This window comes from Hippopotamus amphibius, chromosome 8, assembly GCF_030028045.1.
Source record: "Hippopotamus amphibius kiboko isolate mHipAmp2 chromosome 8, mHipAmp2.hap2, whole genome shotgun sequence".
NCBI classification, from domain to species: Eukaryota; Metazoa; Chordata; class Mammalia; order Artiodactyla; family Hippopotamidae; genus Hippopotamus; species Hippopotamus amphibius.
This window is the reverse complement of record NC_080193.1, coordinates 42,838,873-42,861,634: the sequence shown is the minus strand read 5'-3', so window position 1 is coordinate 42,861,634 and position 22,762 is coordinate 42,838,873. Positions and strand designations below refer to the sequence as shown.

At 45.9% G+C, this 22,762-nt stretch overlaps 1 protein-coding gene across 4 annotated transcripts; it reads left to right on the top strand.

Moving 5' to 3' along the window:
• The first annotated feature begins 1,141 nt into the window (after positions 1-1,141).
• On the top strand, positions 1,142-21,421 carry AMMECR1L (AMMECR1 like). Of its 4 annotated transcripts, XM_057744712.1 has the most exons (9): positions 1,142-1,422; positions 2,952-3,061; positions 10,455-10,899; positions 13,222-13,332; positions 13,634-13,748; positions 14,464-14,554; positions 16,059-16,155; positions 17,073-17,126; positions 17,839-17,975. In XM_057744712.1, the coding sequence occupies exons 3-8, from the start codon at positions 10,493-10,495 to the stop codon at positions 17,098-17,100; spliced, it is 849 nt and encodes a 282-aa protein (XP_057600695.1). In that variant the 5' UTR covers positions 1,142-1,422; positions 2,952-3,061; positions 10,455-10,492; the 3' UTR covers positions 17,101-17,126; positions 17,839-17,975. The 4 variants fall into 4 exon arrangements, with proteins under 4 accessions (XP_057600695.1, XP_057600692.1, XP_057600694.1 ...); XM_057744709.1 differs by lacking the exon at positions 17,073-17,126 and having other exon boundaries at positions 17,839-21,421; XM_057744711.1 differs by lacking the exons at positions 17,073-17,126; positions 17,839-17,975 and adding an exon at positions 17,222-17,351.
• Positions 21,422-22,762: the final 1,341 nt, after the last annotated feature.

Below are 22,762 nucleotides of genomic sequence, written 5' to 3'. Positions count from 1 at the left end.
TTTGTGCATAAACAAAACTGTGGGCTTGAGTGTATGTTCTTAACAAGACTGGCAATGCTTTAAGGCAGGGCATGCCTTTGCTGCATGGCCTGAACAGTGTGGCGTGGTTACGGTGAGGGAACAGGGCAGAAGTAAAGACTTTCAGTGCAACTCCATCTGTAATTAAAATTAAAATGCTAAGTCATCAAATCAAATAGCAAGTATTTGAAGTTAAAATGATTTACTCCTAATTTTTAAAAACTGGTTTTTGTAGTGCTCTTTTTGAGGCCTTTTCCCTGCTAGTGCTGAGGAATGTGCTTAGTCGTCCTATTGAATTAAGCCTGGTAATTCCACCTGAGTCCTCTCCAGGCTGGGGACGCAGGGGGTCAAGACAGAGAGATGGGCTCCTGGCACCCCTCGGGTGTGGTTTGCCCTTTCCCGTCCACGAGGAGGCTGGCACCGAACCTGGGACAACCCCTCCCCCCCGCCCCCCCACGCGGGCCTGGCCGGGGCCACTGGGTTGCTTGCATTAAAGCTGGTCTGAGCTGCCCCTTCTTGGCTGCTTTCGAAGGCTGCGGCCGGGTCGGGGGAAGCGACGCGAGCCTGGGCGCTCGGGGAAAAAGGCCGTGGGCAGCTGAGTGTTGGGTCGTAACGCGGAGCAGGGGGGAGCAGCGAGGCCGAGGCCCCGGCCCCGGCCCCGGCCCCAGCCGGCACCTCGGCCGCGTCGCGGACAATGCCAACCGGCCGGCCACACTACAATTCCCGGCGCGCTCTGCGCTCGTTCTCTCGCAGAAGCCAAGGCGACCCGGCGTGCACTGCGACCGGCGGCCTGACAGCCGGGCGCTCGGCTCGGCCCGCTCAGAGACCTGGGGGGAAACCAGCTGGCGGACCTCCTCTCGCGCCTCACTGTCAGCCGCTCTCCATTCCAACTGCCTGGGACTCGGCCCCAAGAATGGGAAGCAGCCTCCTAAATTCAACCCCGTAGAGTCAGCGCCAGCCAATAAACTGCGCGGAATCAGGCCACGTGACAGTAGCGGGGCGGTGCTCCGGCGGCTCCCTAATCTCTATGGTTTTGGCTACTCGCTAGAGGGCGTGTGGTCCACTGGAGGACTCCCTACATTCTTCCTCCATTACCTCACTGCCTCCGGTGACTTCTGGGATACCGGAAGACTCGGGTCCCGGCTCGGCTCAGTCCTCCAGCTGCCCGGGGAATACCTCTAGCAGTTCTTCCCGGCCGCCACCGCCACCTCTCCGCTTCCTCCTCCGCCCGCCCCCCGCCGGCTTTCTTGGCCCCGCCCCGTCCGCGCCGCGCGTCCGGCCCGCCCGCGGCCCGCTTCTCTCGGGAGCACCCACCCAGGCGCATGGCTCCATGAAGCAGGAGGAGGAGGAGGCAGAGCGCGAGAGGTCCCGTCTGCCCCGGCTGCGTCTGGGCCAGGAGAAAAGGTGGGAAACTCGGTCCGCGCCGCGCCCTCCTCTCCAGTCCCCTCCGGGCCGGCCTCCCCCGGCTGCCGCCGGGCGCGCCGGGCCTCCTCACCCCGGGGCGACCGGAGGGGCCGGGGTGAGGGTCCCCCCGGGTTCGGGGCGCGGGTCCCGGGGCAGCGTGGGGGAGGGGCTCCCGGGCGGCGGTGAAAGGAGGCGGTAGGCGGCGCCTGCGGGCCGCGTGTGACCCCCGGGGCAGGGGGTTCGGGAGGTGTGCCGGGGAGAGGGTGGCGGACGCCCCTGCCCCGGGCAGCGAGGCGAGGCCAGGCGAGGTTGCAGCTCCTTTCTGCACTCCCTCCAGGAAACAGTCGCGGGTCGTGTAAAGTTTGGTGGTCTCCGGCGCCTCCTGGCGGCCCTAGGCCCCCCCCGCCCCCCCGACCCCGTCCCGCTGCCCCCTCCCCCGCCCGGCGTCTGGATTCCACCCCCGCGGCTCGGCCCTAGCAGCTCTACCCGTCGCTGGGTCGTCCCCCCCCACTGCCCCCAGCGCCCCGCGCTCTCCTTCCACCCCCTTTTCCTTACCTTTCACCTTTCACTCCGCCTGCTTGGCCCCTCCGCACTCTGGCCTCTTCTTTGCGCACTGTATCTCGCCCTTTCCTTGCTGAACTCTTTCACACGCACGCTGTCGCCTCTTCCTCTTCTCTTTTTTCCCGACCCCACCCTCATTCTGTCCCTGCTTATCCACCCGGAGCCCCCGTTTCCATCTTCCCTCCACCTGACACTGTGGGTTTTATGCCTGCCTCCTTTCCAGGCTGTGGGCTTTGCCCTTCACTCCTTGCCCTCCTCCATTCCCTGTCCTGATCTGAACTCCTCACTTTGCCACACTCCCTCACCCTTATTCTTCTGGGCCTATCCTCTTTCACTGCCCTCTCCTTGGTTAGAGTGGGTGGGGCCTGGAGTCTCCTGTTTACCTCTTTGGGAAAAACTCAGATCTCTACTACTGGGGGGTGGGGAGTTGGTGAGAGATAATGAAGAAATTTATGCCAGCCTAAGAGTAACGATGGGTGGTGACTCTTACCAACAATTATCATCTCCACCTGGCATAACAAGATGGCCTGTCCTCAGGACCCTGGCATGCTGTCCAGTAATCCTTCAGCACCATCTTTGCAGAGGATCTGGGAATCTGTTTGTATTCCGAAACCAATGAAGAACCTTTAAATGGTGTATCTTGGCCTGAGAGCAAGTTTTGGTCTAAATTAGTGGTGGAGGAAGTTTTAATGTGTGTCTCATGTTCAGGTTCAATAAAACCTTTGATCCTCCTTGTCCTCTCTTCTTGGTGATGACACCAGGGATGAGGTGATTTAGTGCATGGGGCTGCCTTTGCTGCCTTGTATGTAGATTTTGAAATGTTTTGAACTAAGGAAAGCCTGTTCCTTAGCTTTTTTTTTTTTTCTTTCTAGAAATTGCTCTGTTGAGCTGTAGTTTTTCAAAAACCATCTCTTACCTTGGCACTGCCTTGATTTTGTTCATTCACTGCACCTGCATTTCCATCTTAGGTACAGGAAGAAGGAATGGAATCGGAAGGAAGAAAATTCATTTCAGAGACAGAATAGCTCCCCTCCTCTGTTATAGCTGTTCCCCTGGCAATACAAACTTTCTGCTTTCAGTGAGTATTACCTTGGACATATTTAAACAAGAATTTTGTTGTTTTTTGCTTTTTTTTTTTTTTTTTTTTTAGTTTTAGGCCTGTGCTTGGACTTTAGGATGTTCACTTCTGTTTTGCTACTTCCATGGGGGTGCCCTAAAGTTGATGAATCCTTCCACTTGCTCTCTTTTAAAATAATTTGAATATGTAAAGACAAATTTATTTTCCATAATCCCATTAGAGTGACCTAGATTGTGGTGTAATATTACACTTAACCCTTCATGTACATAAGGTCCACCTCCCACCCCTTCCCAAAGTATTCATTTTTTAAAGACCAACAAAGATCATAACTCAGGTTAATACAGTTCCTACTAAGGTCAGTTATCAGGTGTCTTCCATATGGTTGTAATCCTCTGAGATTTTTTTTGGAAACATTTTGCCCTAAATCTGCTAGGGTGATACTGTTTTCTTAAATGTAATTAAAATTCTACATGTAAACAAAGTTCTGGAAAAATTTTTATTACTGCTGTGTTCTTCTCGAGTTTGTTAATAACAGTATGCAAACACTTGTAAAAGAGTTTTTCAGAGTGCTTCACATCTTATTGCAGCCTCACAGTCCTCTGTGAGGAAGGCAGGGGACAAATATTTTCATTTTACACATGAAAGAACCGAGGCCCAGAAAGATCTGGCGCCCTGCCATAGCTCACATAGTAAAGGGAGGGGATCTAAAAAGAAAACAAAACATTTGACTCCTTATATTCATGTTTTTCTTAATCTAAGTTGACATGAAAATGTATAGTACTGAGTACTCTTCTAAATCTATAAATTTTAAAAGCAATTGTATAGGTAGATCTGTTTTTCGCAGGGAAAGTTTTCACACAGCAAGTATTTTGGATGTGTATGTGTGTATGATGGGCTTTCAGAAATATAGAAATGATTATTTGAAATGATGACCAGAATGTTTGTGGGTCTTTCATCTGACTGTTTCTTGGAATAGTTCCATAAGTAGGCCAGAGTTATAGCTCAGGTGCCATTTTACTACTCAGTTATTAAATTGAATTGAAGTTCAACCCTGTGTCACAAAGGAAACAGCAGTCTGTTCGCTTCTGTATAAAGCTTGGTTTGAATAGACGTTTGGACATTAAATAATAACTGAAGAAAATGCAGAGACCCTTTTTTTTCTTTGGCTTTTTCCTACCTCCCAAATCTGTTTTCTTTCGGGGGTCATGCCCCCAAATAGGCTGCTTTGAGGCTTGTCTTCAAAAGGTGAATCTATGTTTTTTTTTCCCACCTCCAGGCTTTTCTAGATATTTTAATCTGGTTATTGTTGGAAATCTAACTACTTTGACGCAGTAGTTCTGTTAGTACTCAATGTGTATCAAGATTTCTGTAATAATAGCATATTTAGCAAGTTTAGTTTCTTTTTGGCGTATGGCTGCAAGCTTAAAAGAGGACCCTTGAAGAATAGAACCGTGCACAACTCTGCACCCAATACTCCTTATAGCTCTGGCATCTCACAATGGAAAGGACAGTGGATGACTTATTAGAAGCATGGCTTTCCGAAGAGGAAAGCATCAAGGTCATCAGAATAATAGCCCCAGATGTAGAGAACAAACTTATGGTTACCAAGGGGGAAAGGGGGGAAGGGATAAATTGGGAGATTGGAATGGACGTATACACACTACTATATATAAAGTAGATGATTAATAAGAACCTGCTGTATATCACAGGTTACTCTACTCAGTACTGTGTAATGCCCTATATGGGAAAAGAATCTAAAAAAAAAGCGTGTATATGTATAACTGATTCACTTTGCTGTACACCTGAAACTAACACAACATTGTAAATCAACTATACTCCAATAAAAATTAGAAAAATAATAATATCTTTTAGCCTACATGGTAGTTATTAATAAAATTTTATTATGAGGACGTTTATCTCTCTATAGAAATTTTAAGAACTCAGAGCCCTACTTTTATCAGTAGAGATAGTCATAGTATTAGTAATAGCAGATGCTTTAATAAATAGTGGTTCTTTGCCAGAGAACTGCTAGGTGCTTTTCATGTCCCACTCAGTGAATGCTCACAAATAAACCCTCTGTGGTAGCAGGAGCCCAGGCAGGTCCACAGAGATGTGACAGCCTGCTTGAGTTTGCATAGCCATTACCTGGTACGTCAGATTTGGGATTTGAGCCTAGACAATAACCCCAAGGCCTGGGCTCTGTCCTCTGAAGATGGGAGCTGCTCTGGGAAGGCATCAGCATGTTGTTCTCAGTGGACTTAGGAGCATTGCAAGGGACCCCCAGCGAGGAAGCCCCTCCTGCCAAGCCAGCCACGTCCGCCAGGGGCCCTCACATCCTCCCCTTAGTACTGGTCTCCATACCTTGTTTATAAAACATCAGCAATTTATGGGACATCATTTGTATTAACTCTATTTTTTTTTAATTCTTATTGGGAGTATAGTTGTGTATTAACTCCTGAAATTGTAAGTTGCCCTCCAAATAATGCTCCCTTGGGTAGCTCTTAAAGCGCCCCATCACTAAAAAGAAAAGAAAAAATTCTCAGTTTAGAAACTAGGTGTAGGGCTTCCTAGGTGGCGCAGTGGTTAAGAATCCGCCTGCCAATGTAGAAACTAGGTGTGGCCTTTGGAAGGAAGGCCTTGAGCAACCTATACAGTTAAACAGCACCTGAGGCCAAGTCCAAGACTGACCAGTTACTGTGTTTTAGCAAAGACAGCTACCACCATAAATCAAACCAAAAAGTTAATGTAAGGGATAATTGACGTGTTTTTTTAGAATGAATGGTCCACATTGGCCATCCATTTTGCCATGAATTAAACCGTTCCTTGGTTTGGGATGAGTAGAGTTGACATTGTGTTTTGTTGGGGGTTTTTTTGGCTGTGTTGCGAGGCTTCTGGGATCTTAGTCCCCAGACCAGGGATTGAACAGAGGCCCCAGCAGTGATAGCGCTGGGTCAGTGCTGGGTGCTAACCACTGGATGGCCAGCGAATTCCCTGAGTTGACATTGTTGATAAGAATAGATACTTGTATTTCAGTCACTTTGAGCTTCTGACACACTCAACAGCACCTCACAGTGGAACAGAGTATCTAAAGATCAGGTTGTGCCGTAAATGCTCTCTTTATAAAAAAGGCTGACTTAAATGGAATTGCTAGGAGATCTGTAGGTAAGATTGTTGGTGTGTGTACCATGTGCAGGGCACCGTGTTAGGTGTTATGAAAGAAAAAGCACAAATGCAGCCCGGCCTCTTGACACCAAAGGTGTTGGTGAGGTCAGTGCTGGCTGGAATTTGAGTGGCTCTCTCGGCCACTCAGCCTGGACCTACAGCGCACTGCTTGGCTTCCCCACAGAGAGGGCCGGAGAGCTGCCTTTGTCGTGCACCCTCCTGAATGCCAGGACCCCTTGAGTGTTGCGTGTCAGTAAAGGGTGTGGTGACTTTTTCAATACTGAGAACAGTTTTACTTCATTTGACACTTGCTAGGTTAGGCAGTCCTAAGAGGTAAAACAGTGATTCCTGTTGTTTCCTCCAGCTTTTTGTGGAAGCATGAATATTGTCTCCATTTGGTGGAAATCCAGTTTTAACTAGTTCATTCTCATTGTTTGTTCTAAAGTGGACACACGGTAGGAAAATGACATCACTACCGTTGGCGCTTAAAGTGGCCCTTGAGTTTAGCTTTGAAAGAGTGACCAGCTGAAGGCTCCAGAGGGTCTTAGTGATACATGCATCTGTGAAGCAAGGGTTTTGACCTGATTCCAATCGCTTCAGATGAACCAGTTTGATAGGTGTTCATTTGTTTACTCCTGCAATGATCAGTGTACCACTGCTGGTAGTTTTTAGGAGGTTTTGGGGAAGAGTGAGAACAAATGCAGATAATTCTAGAAGAGGTAGAATGTGCCATTAGGGGTATTTGTTTTTAGCTGTCAGACAGCAGGTTAGTCTGTTGTATTGAAATACTGTCATTCTGAGGGCTCTGACACTGTGCCCGCAGAAGCCCAGCTGTTGGAGAATCGAGTGTGTTTTTGGAGCCGAACCTGGCATATTTAGTTATGGGGAGACACCCACTTTGTTGGAGTGGGGTTAGAAGAGTCTCACTTTAAAGAGAAACATGATGAAATTGATAGGTTGTAGTTAATATTGTAAGTAAAAGTACTCAGTACTAGCACCTTCACAGCCTTTACTGTTGTTTGCTTAATATTTGCTTTACCCGACAGATAAGTAAAATATTGACCCCTTTAAAAACAAGCCTTGGATAATTCAGGAGGAGGAGGAGGGGAGATGGAGTGAGTAAGTAGGCTGCGGATGAAGTAAGATTTGCCCTTTGTTGCAAATTGTTAAAACTGGGTATTGGGTTCATTATATTATATTATATTATTTTACTTTGTTTATGTTTGAAGTTTTAGTCTATAGATTTAAATTTATGGAACAAATTTTTAAAGATATACCTTCAGTATATTTTTGATGCAGAAAGTCTCTAAGTCTGCCTTCGGTCACTAATTGAGAATATTGATTGAATCGTTTGCCTAGTGGCCTCCAGAGAAAGCTTGGGCCTAAGGAACCACAAGATTTGGGTTGCTTCTGTTGATTACAAATCATAGGGTGTGGGGGAATTGTTAAATGTCATCTCTTGGTGTCAGTTGTGATCATGCCCCACTGAAGATCGGTGATTGGACAAGATATGTAGGCAGACTTCCTAGGCTTGAGCTCACCTGCCTTGGCATGGTTTGAAAATCGCTTCTGTTGCTCTGTTGTAGGATGTTTCACAGTCAGGTAGCTGATAGCACCTGCAGAGGAACCTGAGTTGCCACCATCTCGTGACATTTCACTCTTCCTTCAGGTGTGCTTTGGTGTAAGGAGAGTGAGGAAAGATTTTTTAACCTATTTCATCCTTCCTCTTTGCTTCTTTGAATTTTGGGACTCTCTAGAGGCAGAGCCTCAGGGCCCTGTTGGTGCTGTTAAAACTCAAGCTCTCGAGAGATGGTCCCTCTGCTTCATTCAACACATGTCCTAAACCCCCTGCTCATAGTTATACACAAGGTGGCAAGTCAAGTAAGAGCTCAGTGGGCAGCGACATCCCTTGTGGATTCAAGTAACAATGGCAGGGGCACTGATGATTGTCAGGGTGATGGCGGAGATACTGGCTCTGGGCTTAGGTTTTGATTTTTTTTTTCCCTTCTCCATTTTTGTTGGCAAGATTTTGTGAATGTTTGTTTTTAGTAACCCTTGATTTGTTTGTTTGTTTGATCATACCCTTAGGAAAGGGACTGAATCCAGTGGATGTTATTGGCAGGCCTCATCCTTTGTGGCTTGGTGGGAAGACCCAGGCCTCAGAGTCTGACAGATAGATTGTGGTCCAAATCCTGACTCTGCCACTTAGTGGCAGTCTGGCTTTGGGCAGATTATCTTGCTTATTAAACCTGAGGTTCATCCTTTGTAAAAGGATGGTCACATTGTCCTCTTTGCTGAGTGGTTTTGAGGATTCCGTGAAATCCTGTTTAAAGAGCACCTGTTTGGTGGTCTAAGCCCTGAGTGCACAGCAAAGTCCTGGCCTTATGGGAGTTTCCATGCTGGTGGGAGCAGATGATAAGCCCAAATGAGAAGAGCAGCTTACTTTATGCCAGACACTGTATGGAAGCACTTGGCATGTATTAAACTCAATTCTCCTAACAGTCCCATGGGGCACGTACTATTGTTATTCCCAGTTTGAGGGAACTGAGGCATAGAGAGGTTAATCCTGGAGGAATCAGGATTTGAACCCAGGCCATTTGGCTCTGGAGGCAGCATTTTTAACCAAGACCTCTGCACCCTCTCAACAGTCTGAACAAGACGGTGATACCACGCTCAGAAACAATCTAGTCATTGGAGGTTTTACTGCATCAAGTGCATGAGGCTTTCTCAAAAAGAAGCCCCTGTTCCAGGCCAGACATTGAAGTATGCAAGCAGCTGTTCCTCTGCTAGAGATAACTTTCATCTTCCGAGGAATTGTCCTAGATACAAAAATGTGTACTTTGTTAGGGATCAGCATATATCAAGAACATAAGCAGTATCTGTGAAATTTTTGTATCTCATTCAACCTAAAGTGACAGGATGGTTTTGTAGAAATAATTGCATTGCAAGTGGGTGCATACATATCTAATTTGATTTAAAAAGTTGTAGAATTTACAACCAAAATACTGTACAGCAGAGCAGTGCCTAAAAAGGCAATTGTGTGCTGCGTGTTCGAATCACATAGAAAAATTTTAGGTAGGAATCATATATTTTTTTTGAGTGGGGGGGCTAAAACTGGCAGGTATTGACTTGAGAATAAACAAAGTATGCTTTCCTCAAGTCTGCAGGATTTTACAACTTTGGTATTATCAGACATTGACATACCTAGGATCTGTTTTCTGGGCCTGTTGATTACTGACACAGAAAACAGAAAGGATCTTGGTCGTGTTACAGCTATATATCTGTACTTTAGGCTTTTTAAGGAAAAGAATTTAGTGGAAAAGATCCCCTCCTCCCCTCATCAGATGGGGCTCTCTGGTTTCCTGGCCCACCTGATGCCATGCTTTGTCAAGCTGATGGCTTTGCATCTGTCTGCCTGGCTATGACAGGGCAGAAATGGCTACCTCACAAAAGGGCTGTGAAGCTCAGGTCATTTGTGTGGATAAAGGTTTCTGCTAGGTTGTAGCTTGTTTTGAATGGGATCTTGAAAGTACAGAAGTGTAGAAATTGGAGTGAGTTCAGAGGAGAACCAAAGAAAATGAGTAAGGCTGTGAAGGAAAGCTGTGAGGACAGAAAGGTGGGAGGGGAGCCCTCTGTTAGAAAGCGTGCTCTTGTCAGAACGGCTGCTGCCTTTCATCTTCACGGAGGTTTGGGGCTAAAATTACAAGATAAATTGAGGTTAGTGATGAGGAAAATGTGGAAAGGATGTGGTTAACAAGGAGAAGCGTGGAAGTCCCTCTGGGGTTCTTTAAAAACAGGGTGGTTCAATTTGAAGCCTCTAAAAAGGTAGCGAAAGCATCCTGATGCGCAGCCTGACAGGTCAAGTACAGTCTTCCACCTGGTCTTGAAATGTCCGCATTCAGCTGCACAGTGGCTGCCACCTCACCCTTCTTTCTGCCCGGGGAGTCCTGGGCAAGAGGGAGCTGCTTGTGGCCTGCCTCCATCCGCGGTGATCACAACCTTCATGGAAAATAAAAAACAGTTCCCCCTCGGGAAAAGGTGAGGCGTGCCTGGTCTGGAACTCAGGGTCTCTTCTAGCCCACTGGTCTGGGACCCTTTGTGACCAATGTGACCTGGGTAAGAAAGAATTTGATGACTCCCACCCTCCATGTAGACCCTTCCTCTTTGATTTTTGTGTTCTCCTTCTAACTAACCATTTGAGTTAATGCTTACATGTTCTCTTTTGGGTTAGGGTTCTGCAGCATTCCAGACCTCAAGCACTGAATCAGGATGGGAAAAAGACGTTGTGTTCCTCCACTCGAGCCCAAGCTGGCAGCAGGCTGTTGTGGGGTCAAGAAGCCTAAGTTATCTGGAAGTGGAACGCACAGTCACGGGAACCAGTCCACAACTGTCCCCGGCTCTAGTTCAGGACCTCTTCAAAACCACCAGCATGTGGATGGCAGCAGTGGTCGGGAGAATGTGTCGGACTTAACTCTGGGACCTGGAAACTCTCCCATCACACGAATGAATCCCGCATCGGGAGCGCTGAGCCCTCTCCCCCGGCCCAATGGAACTGCCAACACCACCAAGAATCTGGTGGTGACTGCAGAGATGTGCTGCTACTGCTTTGACGTCCTCTACTGTCACCTCTATGGCTTCCCACAGCCACGACTTCCTAGATTCACCAATGACCCCTAGTGAGTAAAGCCATCATGTGTCGGAGACACTGATAAGCGCATGACGGCTCTTTCTGCAGTCATTCTCTTGAGAGAGTCTGCTACTTATAAAAAGCTTTAACATGATTTGGGCAAAGGTTAATGGGAAAAGGATGATGAGAAATGTGCAGACAATATCTAGAGCATTCACTGGGTTCAGTAATGGAAGGATACTAGGCTATGTTTGAAGGAGTTGTTGGCTTGTTGTCGAAGTAATGTTCTGGGAATCAGGAGGATTTCGTTCTTGGTCTTCTGTTGGTGCATATGGCAGTGGGTAGGCCATTTAACCTCTCATGGAGAAGTCACACCATCACACCATTGTGGACCCAAGCACTGTTGAAGTCCAAGTGTATTGCCAGTGTCTGGGGGCCAGGCTGGAGACTAGGAGCTCGTTTAGTAGGAGCTGAGATGCTCTTAACAAGGGTCCCCTCACTCTGTTCATTGTCAATCCCTTCGGGCTGCCAGCACCCCACCAAGAATGTCAGAATTTGCTTTACTGTTTTCAGCTCAAGACTCTGTTATTTGTCCCAAGTCCCCTCGAGGTATCAGTGACTTAAATAAGGAATATGTGTAAAGGTAAACTCAAGTGAAGAAGCTCGTGCCAATGCTTTCTCAGTTGGAAGCAGCTTTGAGGTGGCTTTAAAGAGCACTGCTGCTTTTTTATTTTTATTTTTTTAGGAGATGCTTTTAGAACATTCACTGACATTGCCATTCCTCGATCGCTAGCGCCATACTGAGGGTGGTGCACAGCCTCACTGGGCAGGGATTGGAGGGATGTGAAGAAAAAGTCCATGCTCTCGGGAGACCGGAGTTGGCAGATGACATACAAAAGCACACACGCTGGGCAGAGGTGGAGAGGAAGTTACTCCTGCAATTGTGTCAGAGGAGAGGAAATGCAGAGAAAAATGTGCTCACTTTTTAGGGAAGTATTGCCATGCAATACCATGGACAGAAAAATCCTGACTGAGTAGGTGGAGAGTCTGAGCCTTGATCTGAGTGGGATCAGGTGTGTCCCTTGCAGGAGAGGGACACAGGTTTGGAAGAGTAGGTGGTGGCCGCAGCATTATAGGGTGTGGAGACAGTGGAATTCTTGAAGGGTTTTTTTGTTTGTTTTTGGTTTTGGTTTGTTTCCTCTTATAAATTTATTTGTTTATTTATTGGCTGCGTTGGGTCCTTGTTGCTTCACACAAGCTTTCTCTAGTTGTGGTAAGTGGGGGCTACTCTTCATTGTGGTGTGTGGGCTCCTCATTGCAGTGGCTTCTCTTGTTGCGGAGCACAGGCTCTAGGCGTGTGGGCTTCAGTAGTTGCGGCACATGGGCTCAATAGTTGCGGCGTGCAGGCTCAATAGTTGTGGTGCACAGGCTTAGTTGCTACGTGGCATGTGGGATCCTTCTGGACCAGGGATCGAACTTCTGCTAAGAATAAGCTTTTTATTTTATTTTTAATTTATTTATTTTGGCCGTGCCATGTGGTTTGCAGGATCCTAGTTCCCCCACCAGGGATCAAACCTGAGCCCTCAGCAGTGAAAGCACAGAGTCTTAACCACTGGACCATCAAGGAATTCCCCAAGGATAAGCTTTCTTCCTTTTTTTGGGGGGGCTGTGTTGGGTCTTCATTGCTGCGCGTGGGCTTCTCAGTGCGGTGGTTTCTCATGTTGTGGAGTGCAGGCTTCAGTAGTGCAGTACGCAGGCTCAGTAGCTGTGGCTTGTGGGCTCTAGAGCACAGGCTCAGTAGTTGTGGTGTACAGGCTTAGTTGCTCCCACGGCATGTGGGATCTTCCCAGACCAGGGATCGAACCCTGTCCCCTGCATTGGCAGGCGGATTCTTAATCACTGTGCCACCAGGGAAGTCCAAGCATCAGCTTTCTTGAGGAGACTTTCTTTTCTGGAATTTATGAGCAGGAGAGGCAGAAATAACGATAGGCACGATGTGGGGTTGAGGGGAGAAGGTGTGCAGGCCCTGTGTGTCTTCGTGAAGAACGGAACTGGGAGCATAGACACATGAAAAGAGAGTGAACAAGAGGAGAAAGACATGGAGAACTAGAAGAAGAGAGAAAGAGTTAAGTCCTGGGCAGAGGAAGGAGAAAACAGCACGTCCATGTGTTGTCAGAGTGGAGTGAGGCTGTGAGCAGGGGCCTTTCTTCTCGTGCCCTGTTGTGATTGCCTCTCCATCTCTACCCTCGGGCTGCGCGGCTCCCAGAGGGCAGAGCCTTCGCACCAGAGGACGGTCCTGTGGGGGAAGAACAGATGAACAGGGATAGAGCGAGGTTTCCTTCTTCCCTGATTGCTGTGCTTGCTCTTTCAGTCCGCTCTTTGTGACGTGGAAGACAGGGCGGGACAAGCGGCTTCGTGGCTGCATTGGGACCTTCTCAGCCATGAATCTTCATTCAGGACTCAGGGAATACACGCTAACCAGGTAATGACAACACACACAAGACTGGTAGATTATTGGCAGAAGTGGAATACAGCGGCCTATTTCTTCTGAGTGATAAAGTTTGAGTGTTCTCTTTGATAATCAGGAAATGTGGGGGCTTTAATCTGGTGAGTCACTTACCAGTTTAGGTATAGACAGTTAGTAGCATCAAGTTGTTTTTAGCATGTTCGTGTTGTTGGATAGTGGATGTTTTCTGCATAGCTCAAGAGTCACAAACGTTCGGGCACATGATATTGGCTCCCAGCTCTGGAGCAGCCTCACTTATATTTTCTGTCCCCTCCAGTGCACTTAAGGACAGCCGATTTCCCCCCCTGACCCGAGAGGAGCTGCCTAAACTTTTCTGCTCTGTCTCCCTCCTTACTAACTTTGAGGATGCCAGTGATTACCTGGACTGGGAGGTGAGAACAGCCGCATTTGGAACTCTGCATCTCTCGTTGCATTTGGGTTCGGGTTAGTACATGGTAATGTATCTCCTTCATTGAGCGAGGGTATGAGAATGTGAAAGCTGAGTTTGGAGGCAATTGTAGGCAACTTGGGTGACAGAAAAGGTGCTGCTTTTATTAGAAGATATTAGAAGATATGACTATTAGATATGCTGCTTTTATTAGAAGATATGACAGATATTAGAAGTAGGAAGAAATGGGAAGGCTTTCTTCTCCCATTCTTCCCAGTGTACTCTGTTCCACATCCATTTCCCGTGTCTAATAAGAAATAATGGGGGTAAACGAGAACATGCCTGATTCTCTTTGGTAAGCCCTTGAATAAAAATTATTAGGAGCCGTGTGTGAGGAGTCAGGAACTCACATCAAAACCCTGTGGCGTGTTCTTTTTAATGGAAGAGATTAAAGCTGGAACATTCAAGATTATTGGATGCACTGTTGAGAGAATGTATTTCTATAGCCGCCATACTCTCAGAGAGCTGGCTGCACATAGACTGTCACTTTCCCTGAAGCAGCAGTTTCCTTGGCTTTCATGCCTGAGAGAGAGAGTAAGAGGCTCCCCTTTTCTCAGCCCTGGGTCAAGCTGGTCAGGGGACAGTGTCAATTTATCTGAGGATTACTGAAGTTCCATTAGAGTAACTAAATGCCATTTATTGGTTGTGTGTTTTTGTAGGTTGGGGTCCATGGTATTCGAATTGAATTCATCAATGAAAAAGGCGTCAAACGTACAGCCACATATTTACCTGAGGTTGCAAAGGAACAAGGTGAGTTGGACAAATGGAATTTCCGTGAACAATGCTATTCACGGTGTTGCCAAGTAAAGAGCAGGAAGGTGGAGTGTTTCCTTTCAGCCCAACTATCATTAAGAATGAGCGCCTTTCTTCCTCTCCATATCTCTCAAGTTCTGACAGAATGAAAAACTCCCCAAAAGATGTAGGCGCTGGGAAAAGAAAGGGGTAAAGACTTCAGTTACCCAGCTACCATTTCACTTACTTTCAGTGAGTAGTATTATTTCTTGGCCCCTAAAACTGCAGTGGTTAATTGTAGGAAAATTCCAGCAATCAACTTGGCCATATTATGGAGTTCATTGGAAAGGGAAGTTGCCCATGTTAGTGGGTTTTGAACTTTTGGTCATGAATTAATAATCAGTGTTATAATTGGGAAAATGCAAAACATAATCTCTCCTATTTTTTTTAAAGAACTCAGTAGTTACTTAGTTCTTATTTACAGTGGGACATGAAAGGTAGGAAGTGGGTTAGGCAGGTTTTCTCTTTCAAAGAATAGTTAGAGGAATATCTTACAATGCTGCCCGTGCAGTCTGTGGCATATAACCCAATTTTCTTTCTTTCTTGGAACTAGTCTGGTTTTTTTTGAAAATAATAGTATTTGTTGAATGTGAACCTGGAATAGAGAAAAATATCCCGTTCCGTATATCAGTGAACTAACTATGTGCGGAGGGATTGCCTTGTTGGCTCCCATTGTGGTTGTATTTAAACTTTTTCAAAAGCAGTGGGGATGTGGCATGAAAAGGAGGAAGCCTGTTAACCACCTCTTTGAGATCATAAATCTGGCATTTCCGTCCAAGGAGGCACACCAGGAGTATTTCCTAATAGTGAGATTGTGATGATAATTTAGGTAAATAATCAAATACTTTTGCCATTTGAAAACTGATTGGAAAAATCAAGGCACCTGCCATAGTAATTTAGGCGGTTCTCTTTGGTTTGCAATTTGATATATTTGGTTATATCTGTTGAAAATGTTTCAAGAACAGCATAGCAGTAGATGTGCAAACAACTTTCCCATCGTTCCGAAAGGAATAGCTTCCTTCCTGCTGTCAAGTCTCTGTAGTAGAAAGCGACTGCTAGAAATCATCAAAACGAAGCAAGGCCATGTGAAGGAGTACAGGCGCAGGATATGAATTCTCTCTTCTCCCAGAACAGCCCTGGCTACAGCACTAGGCCAGCAAGCTGGTCTAGGTTGGAACCATGTCTATTCCTAAATAATTATACTGGGATCATATTTGACAGGAAAGACTGAGAAGCAGGGGGCCTGGGGGCAGCCATCACTGGTGTGTGTTAGGTGTCACCTCACTTCTTGGATTCTCCTTGGACTGCCAGTGAGGCAGATGGGGCTCCAGGGACGTGGGGCAGTGCCCGGGCTTGCTCTGCCCCCAGCAGACCTGGTTACTTGTCTGCTGTCACTGTGTCAGAGCACGGCCTGTTCTTGTGTCACCGTGTGCGGACCTCAGTGTGCCTGTCTTCTCCTCAGACTGGGATCAGATCCAGACGATAGACTCCTTGCTCAGGAAAGGTGGCTTTAAGGCTCCAATAACCAGTGAATTCAGAAAAACCATCAAACTCACCAGGTAAGCCACTGTCTCATTTTCCTTGTCATTTTAATTTAGTTGGGGTTGGATGGAGGATACTTTTGATAGACAGGGGAAGAGAGAAATTTTCTCTGCTAATGTCTCTAAACCAAAGTAGTATGAGTGAGGTCGAAGCTCTGAGGAAGCAGTGGCCACAAAGGCAGAGACTCGGCAGCATCCTGGGGGTGTCCACAGTTCAGCTGCTAGCATAGTGGGGGGCAGAGTAGCTGCTGAGTAAGTTGTGGGTGTCTTTGCCAGACCCACTTGTTGGGATGCCGAGCTGGAAGGCTGAAGGCAGGAGAAAAGGGCTCTCAGTACAGAAGTCCAGGGTCAGTTGAAGTCATCACATGGAGTCAGGTGGCCTATTGGTGGAATAGTTACAAGGGAACGCCTCTGCCTGTTTGGAGCAAATACTTTTATGGGGAGGCTGCCTAGTGTAGTAAGATATGTATGGACTGGACTCTGCATCCCAGCTCCAGCACTTCCCAGCTGTGTGACCTGGGCCAGTTATTCCACCTCTCTGAGCAGGAAAAAAAAAATTTCCTGTCTCTAAGAGGAGAATGATAATGCCTTGGGGTTGTTTTAGGGTGTGGTAAGGTAATGTATGAAGACGTTCTAGTCCAGGGCCAGGCAGTATTACAGATGGTCAGTAGATGCCAGTTCTCTTCCCATCCCTATTGAAATCAGAAACACTGAAAGGTTTAGCTTCTGTGGGTTTCTGTGGGCCTCTGTTGGCCTCTTCATCTGTAAAATGCTGAATAATCAATATAGTAACCTCACAGGTCTATTTGGACGATAACCCCGTGTTTTTGAAATGCTTTGGATTCCAAAAAAAGAAAAATCTTCAAATACAAAGCATTATTATTATCATTATTATTATAATTTATTTGAACAGCCATTTCCCTGTCAAAATTCAGGAATAATCACCTTGCAGTGGAGGAGTGATTACAGTGGGAAAGAGATGGCTCTGGGTAAGGATTGTCACACCCAGCTCCTGTGGTCTGTAGTAGGCTCCATAGGTTTGTAACACCCCATGCTTCGCATCCTGACTCATGGCTCTTTCCAGAGCAAGGCCAAAGTGCTATGAATTCTGTTCCGATGACCCTGTGATATGATATGGCATATTCATCTGGAAAGTGAGACCCATCCTCTATAGCCCCAGGATCTTTTAACCTGCTTCGTCAGAATTTGACCCAGAATTAGGTATCTGTGCCCCTTTTAGTTATAAATAACTTGTTTGTTGCTTTTCTGCAAGTTGAGGTTGCATTTCTGTCAAATTTATCACATTTTAACCTAAAAGTAGATGTGCATTTTACACTGGGCATTGGTGCAGCCATCTTCCAGTCTGCCACCCATGTAATTTGACCTTGAAATTCTTCATCCAGACCCTAGTAGCAGATTGCTTAAGAGCAGCCTGATGATAAGCATATGAAGTGTTTTAAAGGTGGGATGTGCAGAAAACACATTCTCAGGGGTGAATTGTGATTGTGCTTTTTCATCTTGTTCATTTGTAATAACAACACTGTTTTCTTGTGCTGTCTTTCATTTTCTGTAAGTAAGATTGCTCTTGGTCTTCCATTTTATTCTTTCAAAATGTGGAATAAGCTTTTGGTTTTCTCTGCCGCGTGACTACAAAATGAAGTGTTTGGGGTTCCTAATACGCTTTCCTGTTTCCTTATACAGGTACCGAAGTGAGAAGGTGACAATCAGTTATGCAGAATATATTGCTTCTCGACAGCACTGTTTCCAGAATGGCACTCTTCATGCCCCGCCCCTCTACAATCATTACTCCTGACACACGGCTGCATGACCAGTCCCACCCCCCTGTGGCCACCAATGGCTATGACATCATTGGAGCAGATGCCTCCTCTTCCTGGTCCAGTTACTTCTATTACTGCACCATTTTATGATGCTAGCTTCCGTTGCCAAGTCTGCCTCCAGCTGACTGAGGGGGGGCGGGGTTATATGGAATGAAACAGAACTTGAGGGGCCCAAGCCTTATCTCAGCCTTTCCTCAATATGGGGTTCCGTTGGATTGGGGCTCCTCCATGACTAGTGAGAATTCCGTGTGGGTTCAGAAGACCTTGGCGTGCAGGTGCCGCTACTGATCTGCTGCCTGTGTGTTGGCCACACAGTAGAAGCTGGAATTGATGGTCCATGAAGGCTTAGCCCACACACACCCCTGCAGCCTCCCCAGAACGAGTAGGTGTATCCTCCTGGCAGTCTGGGCAACGGAGACCAACAAGAAACATTTTTAGGTTGTTTTAAATTCCTTTTTTTAAACTTACAGTTTATTGCGTACCAAGAGTTGATCACAACCTCCATGCTTCATAAGTGGACGCCATGTTAGGGTCAAATGTGGGCACCATTAGTCCTTTGCGGCTCCTGGACAGAGACCCACCTCAAGATCAGAAGCCCTTTGGATGGCGTTGCAGATCTCATTGCTCAATTAGCCTCGAAGGTTTTAATTCTCATCCCACTATCAGTTGGATTTTCTGGCACTCTTCCTGCATTGAGTCTCCTGGTATTGAACAGAGCTCTGTGGTGTAGCCTGCTGAGGAATGAACTGGGATGCCCACGGGAGGTCCTGACGGCATCACTGCGTGCAGTGTTGAGGGAGAGACCTCTTCCTTACCACCCGGCTACCTCACTCCTCTACTGGTAGCAGTGCCTATAGCTGGATCTAGGTTCTCAGAGGGCAGAGGTTCAGACAAGCACTTGGGTTGGGTTCTAGAAGGACATGTCGTCATAGGAGAGAATCCAGGGTCTCCAAGCTGTTTTTCTATTCAGGCAAACATCCTGAGAGACCTTTAAGCAGAGGAGTTCCTTTTTCTAGTTTGCCTGTAGCAGTGGGAAAACTGTTGCTGTTACAGTCCTTACAGGACTTTAGAACAAAGCTGTGTAACTAAACAAGGTGAATCTCTTATCTTGCCTAACGTGCTGGGAATCTTCACCCCACCATGGCAGAGTTCCAAATAGCTCATTTTCTTCTAGGTCATTCATACTTTCATGTGGCACAGTTCCCTTTCCCATTGTTGCTGATTCTAAATACCTGTCAGCAAGTCTCTCCTCCCTCTTGCCTATTCTTCACTCACATGGTGGCAAAGTGCATAGAAGTTGGGGACTTGGAAGATGCTTTGAAAACATTATCACAAAGGCACTGCTGAAATGATTCACAGGAAGAGGTGGCCGGTTGGAAGAAAGGACCCTACGGGTGATACACTGGTTTTCAACAACATGTTTAGAGAACTCCTGATGTGGATTGGGTGTCAACCCAGTGAACACAATGTTTTGGTTTAATTAATTTATTTTTTATTGTTTATGTGGTAGTGGTGTGGCTTTCCAAAACGGGCAAATATTCAAGTCAAAAGGTCTTTCGAGTTTTCTTCTGCCAGGAACGGGGGAGGGGGAGCAGCGGCACAATCTAAGGAACGACACACGTGCTTTTGTAGGCACAGGTGTCTCGTTTCTTGAAGAGATGGGTAAGGGTGAGCAGGTGTGCTTTGCACCATCCTCTGCTGTTGGCGAGGGTGTGGGATGTGCAAGGGAAGCGTGGGCTGACATCGGGATGCGCGGGCCCGCGCTCTCGCATCTGCCACCTTTCCCTCGCTGTGTTCATGAAAAACAGGCTTCTGAAGATGAAGGGATTGTTTCGTGATTTCCTGCTGCTGAGAATAATAAATGTCTTGTTACAAATAAATGTGACGACAGTTACTCTTAGGTGCCATGGATTGATGTCAGGGTGGTCAGCTCTAGAGTAAACCACCCACCTCCAATTTGTACAACAGTATTGATACATAGGGCTACACTCATTACTGTTCAAGTCGTCTATGTTAAAAGTTGTGTTTAATTTCTAAAGTTTAAAAAAAGCAAAAAAAATGGTGCTAAACTTTCACCCCTGAGCACGCTCAGTGAGACTGGTCATGCAAGCATTTACAGTGCCATGCTCTTTCAAGCTTATTTTTTCTTGTAGAAATGTTGCCCTATTTGTCTTCCCCAATGTATAGTATATTTTTTATTTTATTGAGGGTGGGATAGGATACCTGCCATTTAAGAAAATGAACAGAAAATTAAAAAACCCAGGAAATGGGGAAAAAAAATCAGTGCACAAGAATCGGGCTCGTTAAGCCCAGCATCATACTGAAGTGGGCTCAGTGGTTTTTGGAGTGAAGAAGCCTTACTCCCTGCACATTCCCTCATGCTCCCATCCAAGTCCAGCAGTGGAGATGCTTGAGTTCCTCTTGCCTTGGCAGGGGAACTCAGGAGTCGACCAAGAAAAACTATTTGGCCCCGTGAGGAATGGCACTGTCAGTGTCTGTCCTGAATGGAGCCTAGTCAGGAAGTGGTCTGGAAGTATACGGTCATGGTCACCTCATGAAGATGTGTGGCAGGTGGCTCTCAGGAAAAATACTAAGTCTGGATCATCCATGTGGCAGCTTTGCATAGGGAGATGACAGCTCCGAACTGGAACTGACCTGCCTTCCACGTGCTTGACCAAAGCATTGATGAGGGTGGCCAGTACACGTAGTGTGAGTGGTGGGTTTAAAGAGAAGGGAGTGTTTTCTGCTCGGTGTTTCCTTTGTCGTTGGGCTGCTCAAGCTGAACAGTAACCACTGTTTTCAAGGAACCAGCCCACCTTGGCTGGTTTGGTTCGGAGTTCGTTTCATCCCTAGCTGTGAGTGCCTTTTGGTCTAGAAAGTTGGCTTGTCTCATAATACCCACAGCTAGGACATTCTCTCTGTAATTTCAAATTGTCCTTGTTCTACATGAACTAAAAGAGAATGTCTTTGATCACTAGAGTTTGTCAGTGTTGGATTGTTTCCACTGTGAGGTTCTTAAACTTTTTCTCTTCATAATATTAAAGCAACTCATGTTAGAGTCCCTTTCAACATGAAAGGTTTGTAGTTGAGACATTACATATATTTTATTGTTTATAATAAAAATCATCTATACAAAAGTCCCGGGTGTTAATTTTAATATTTGCACAAGATCTGTTTTCCATGATATGTTAATACCTACAATTTCACTAACTGTTGACGTTATTTTCTATTGAGATTCTGGAGCCTAGGGAGCTATTTGTTCTTTTTGTTTATTTTCATTCTTATTTCCCTGAAGCAAGAGACTTTGTATGGCCTTCAGTGCAAAGACTTTAGACCAATTCTTTGTATTACACTTGGTTGCCTCTTGGCTATATAACTTCGGAGTGCAAATCATTGAACTCTTTAACAAAGTATTGTAGAGAATAAATCATAATGAGTAAAAAGTGTTCTTTGTCATGCCTCTTTTTTTTTTTTTTAATAGTCGTAATAGTCATTTTTAAGACAGCCAGCCAGATCATATTTATTCAGCCTGCATGTTTTTGTGTGGTGGTCATGATACCCAATTACCTTGCACTTTTATGGTGTTTTTGTGGTTGGTAGCAATGCCACTGGTTTATTAGAGCCAAGTTTTCTGAACTAAGGTTTGTGAACCCTTTAAAGTTTGGATTTTTCTAGAAAGAAGGTTCATAGTTCTCATTAGGTTTTCCAATGAAACTGGCCTTGCCCGGAAGGCTTGCCCACACCCTGAAGTGGGATGAGGGGGCTGGCGGGGAGGGGGAGGAAATGCTTAAATTTAGGATATTTGGTGAGGTTAATTAATCCAAACAAAGACCCTGGGATGTTGGTATGGTCTGACCTAAAAAAGTGTTTCTTGCTTCTGGATGGCCCAGAAGGCATGAGGTATGTTTGGAGAAAATGGCAAGGAATAATTTTTCAAACCTTAACAAACATTCATATGCTGATATTATTAGTCTTTGGTTTAAATTTTTATTTGCAAGGATGTAAAAAAATTTTTAAGCTACCCTTACACTTGGCCACAGGTATACACTGTCAGGGTTAGATGATAATTTTGGAAATAGATTACAACTGGTTAAACACAGACTTTGGTAATAACCCTGGGGTGTGAGAGGAATTCTGCTCCTTTGAGAGAAATTACAGTTCTAAAGAGTAGTATTCCGTATTCGTAATACCACCTGTAGTTTAATGGCATGGATTTTTTTTTTTTGGTGGTAAAGCACAAAATTTGCCATTTTAACCATTCTGTTTGAAATGTGAACTAAGCCATGTGGTCAGAGATCAGGGGTTCTTGTGAGAATGAGGGTGGAGGAGGTGCTCTAAAGCTGCTTCCAGATCAATCTAGGGTCTATGACCTTGGCTTGAATATCTGCCTTTGAAAGCCACTGGGCTGGTTGAAGAATTTCACACTGAGCCAATACAGTACAAAGAACCATAGTAGCTCTTGAGGAACATAATGACCGCTTTCTCTGTATCCTTCCATATCTCTCATACCACTTGCCACTTTCTGTCTTTTATGATGGAAAATAAATCCAGATCTTGCATCAGCTACTCTTAGTGAGCTCCTTTTGGGGACAGCTCTAGGACTGACTCATCTTTTTAACCTCAGGGCCTTACACTTGAGTGTTATTAATGGTTTCCTGAATGAAAATATGGACAAACCAACCTGTGAAACATCACTATGTATTATTTGTTATTCTCCTTTCTTCTCTCTTCACCTGTTGACTTTGCTTCTGCTATGTGTGTTGGGTATCCAGCTAGCCCTGGGGCCA

Bases quoted from the DNA above. Each gene is read 5' to 3' on its own strand.
- AMMECR1L (XM_057744710.1), top strand. From the start codon at position 10,493: ATGGGAAAAAGACGTTGTGTTCCTCCACTCGAGCCCAAGCTGGCAGCA. The intron at 10,900-13,221 runs GTGAGTAAAGCC...TTGCTCTTTCAG, and splicing joins AGATTCACCAATGACCCCTA to TCCGCTCTTTGTGACGTGGA. The intron at 14,555-16,058 runs GTGAGTTGGACA...TCTTCTCCTCAG, and splicing joins TGAGGTTGCAAAGGAACAAG to ACTGGGATCAGATCCAGACG.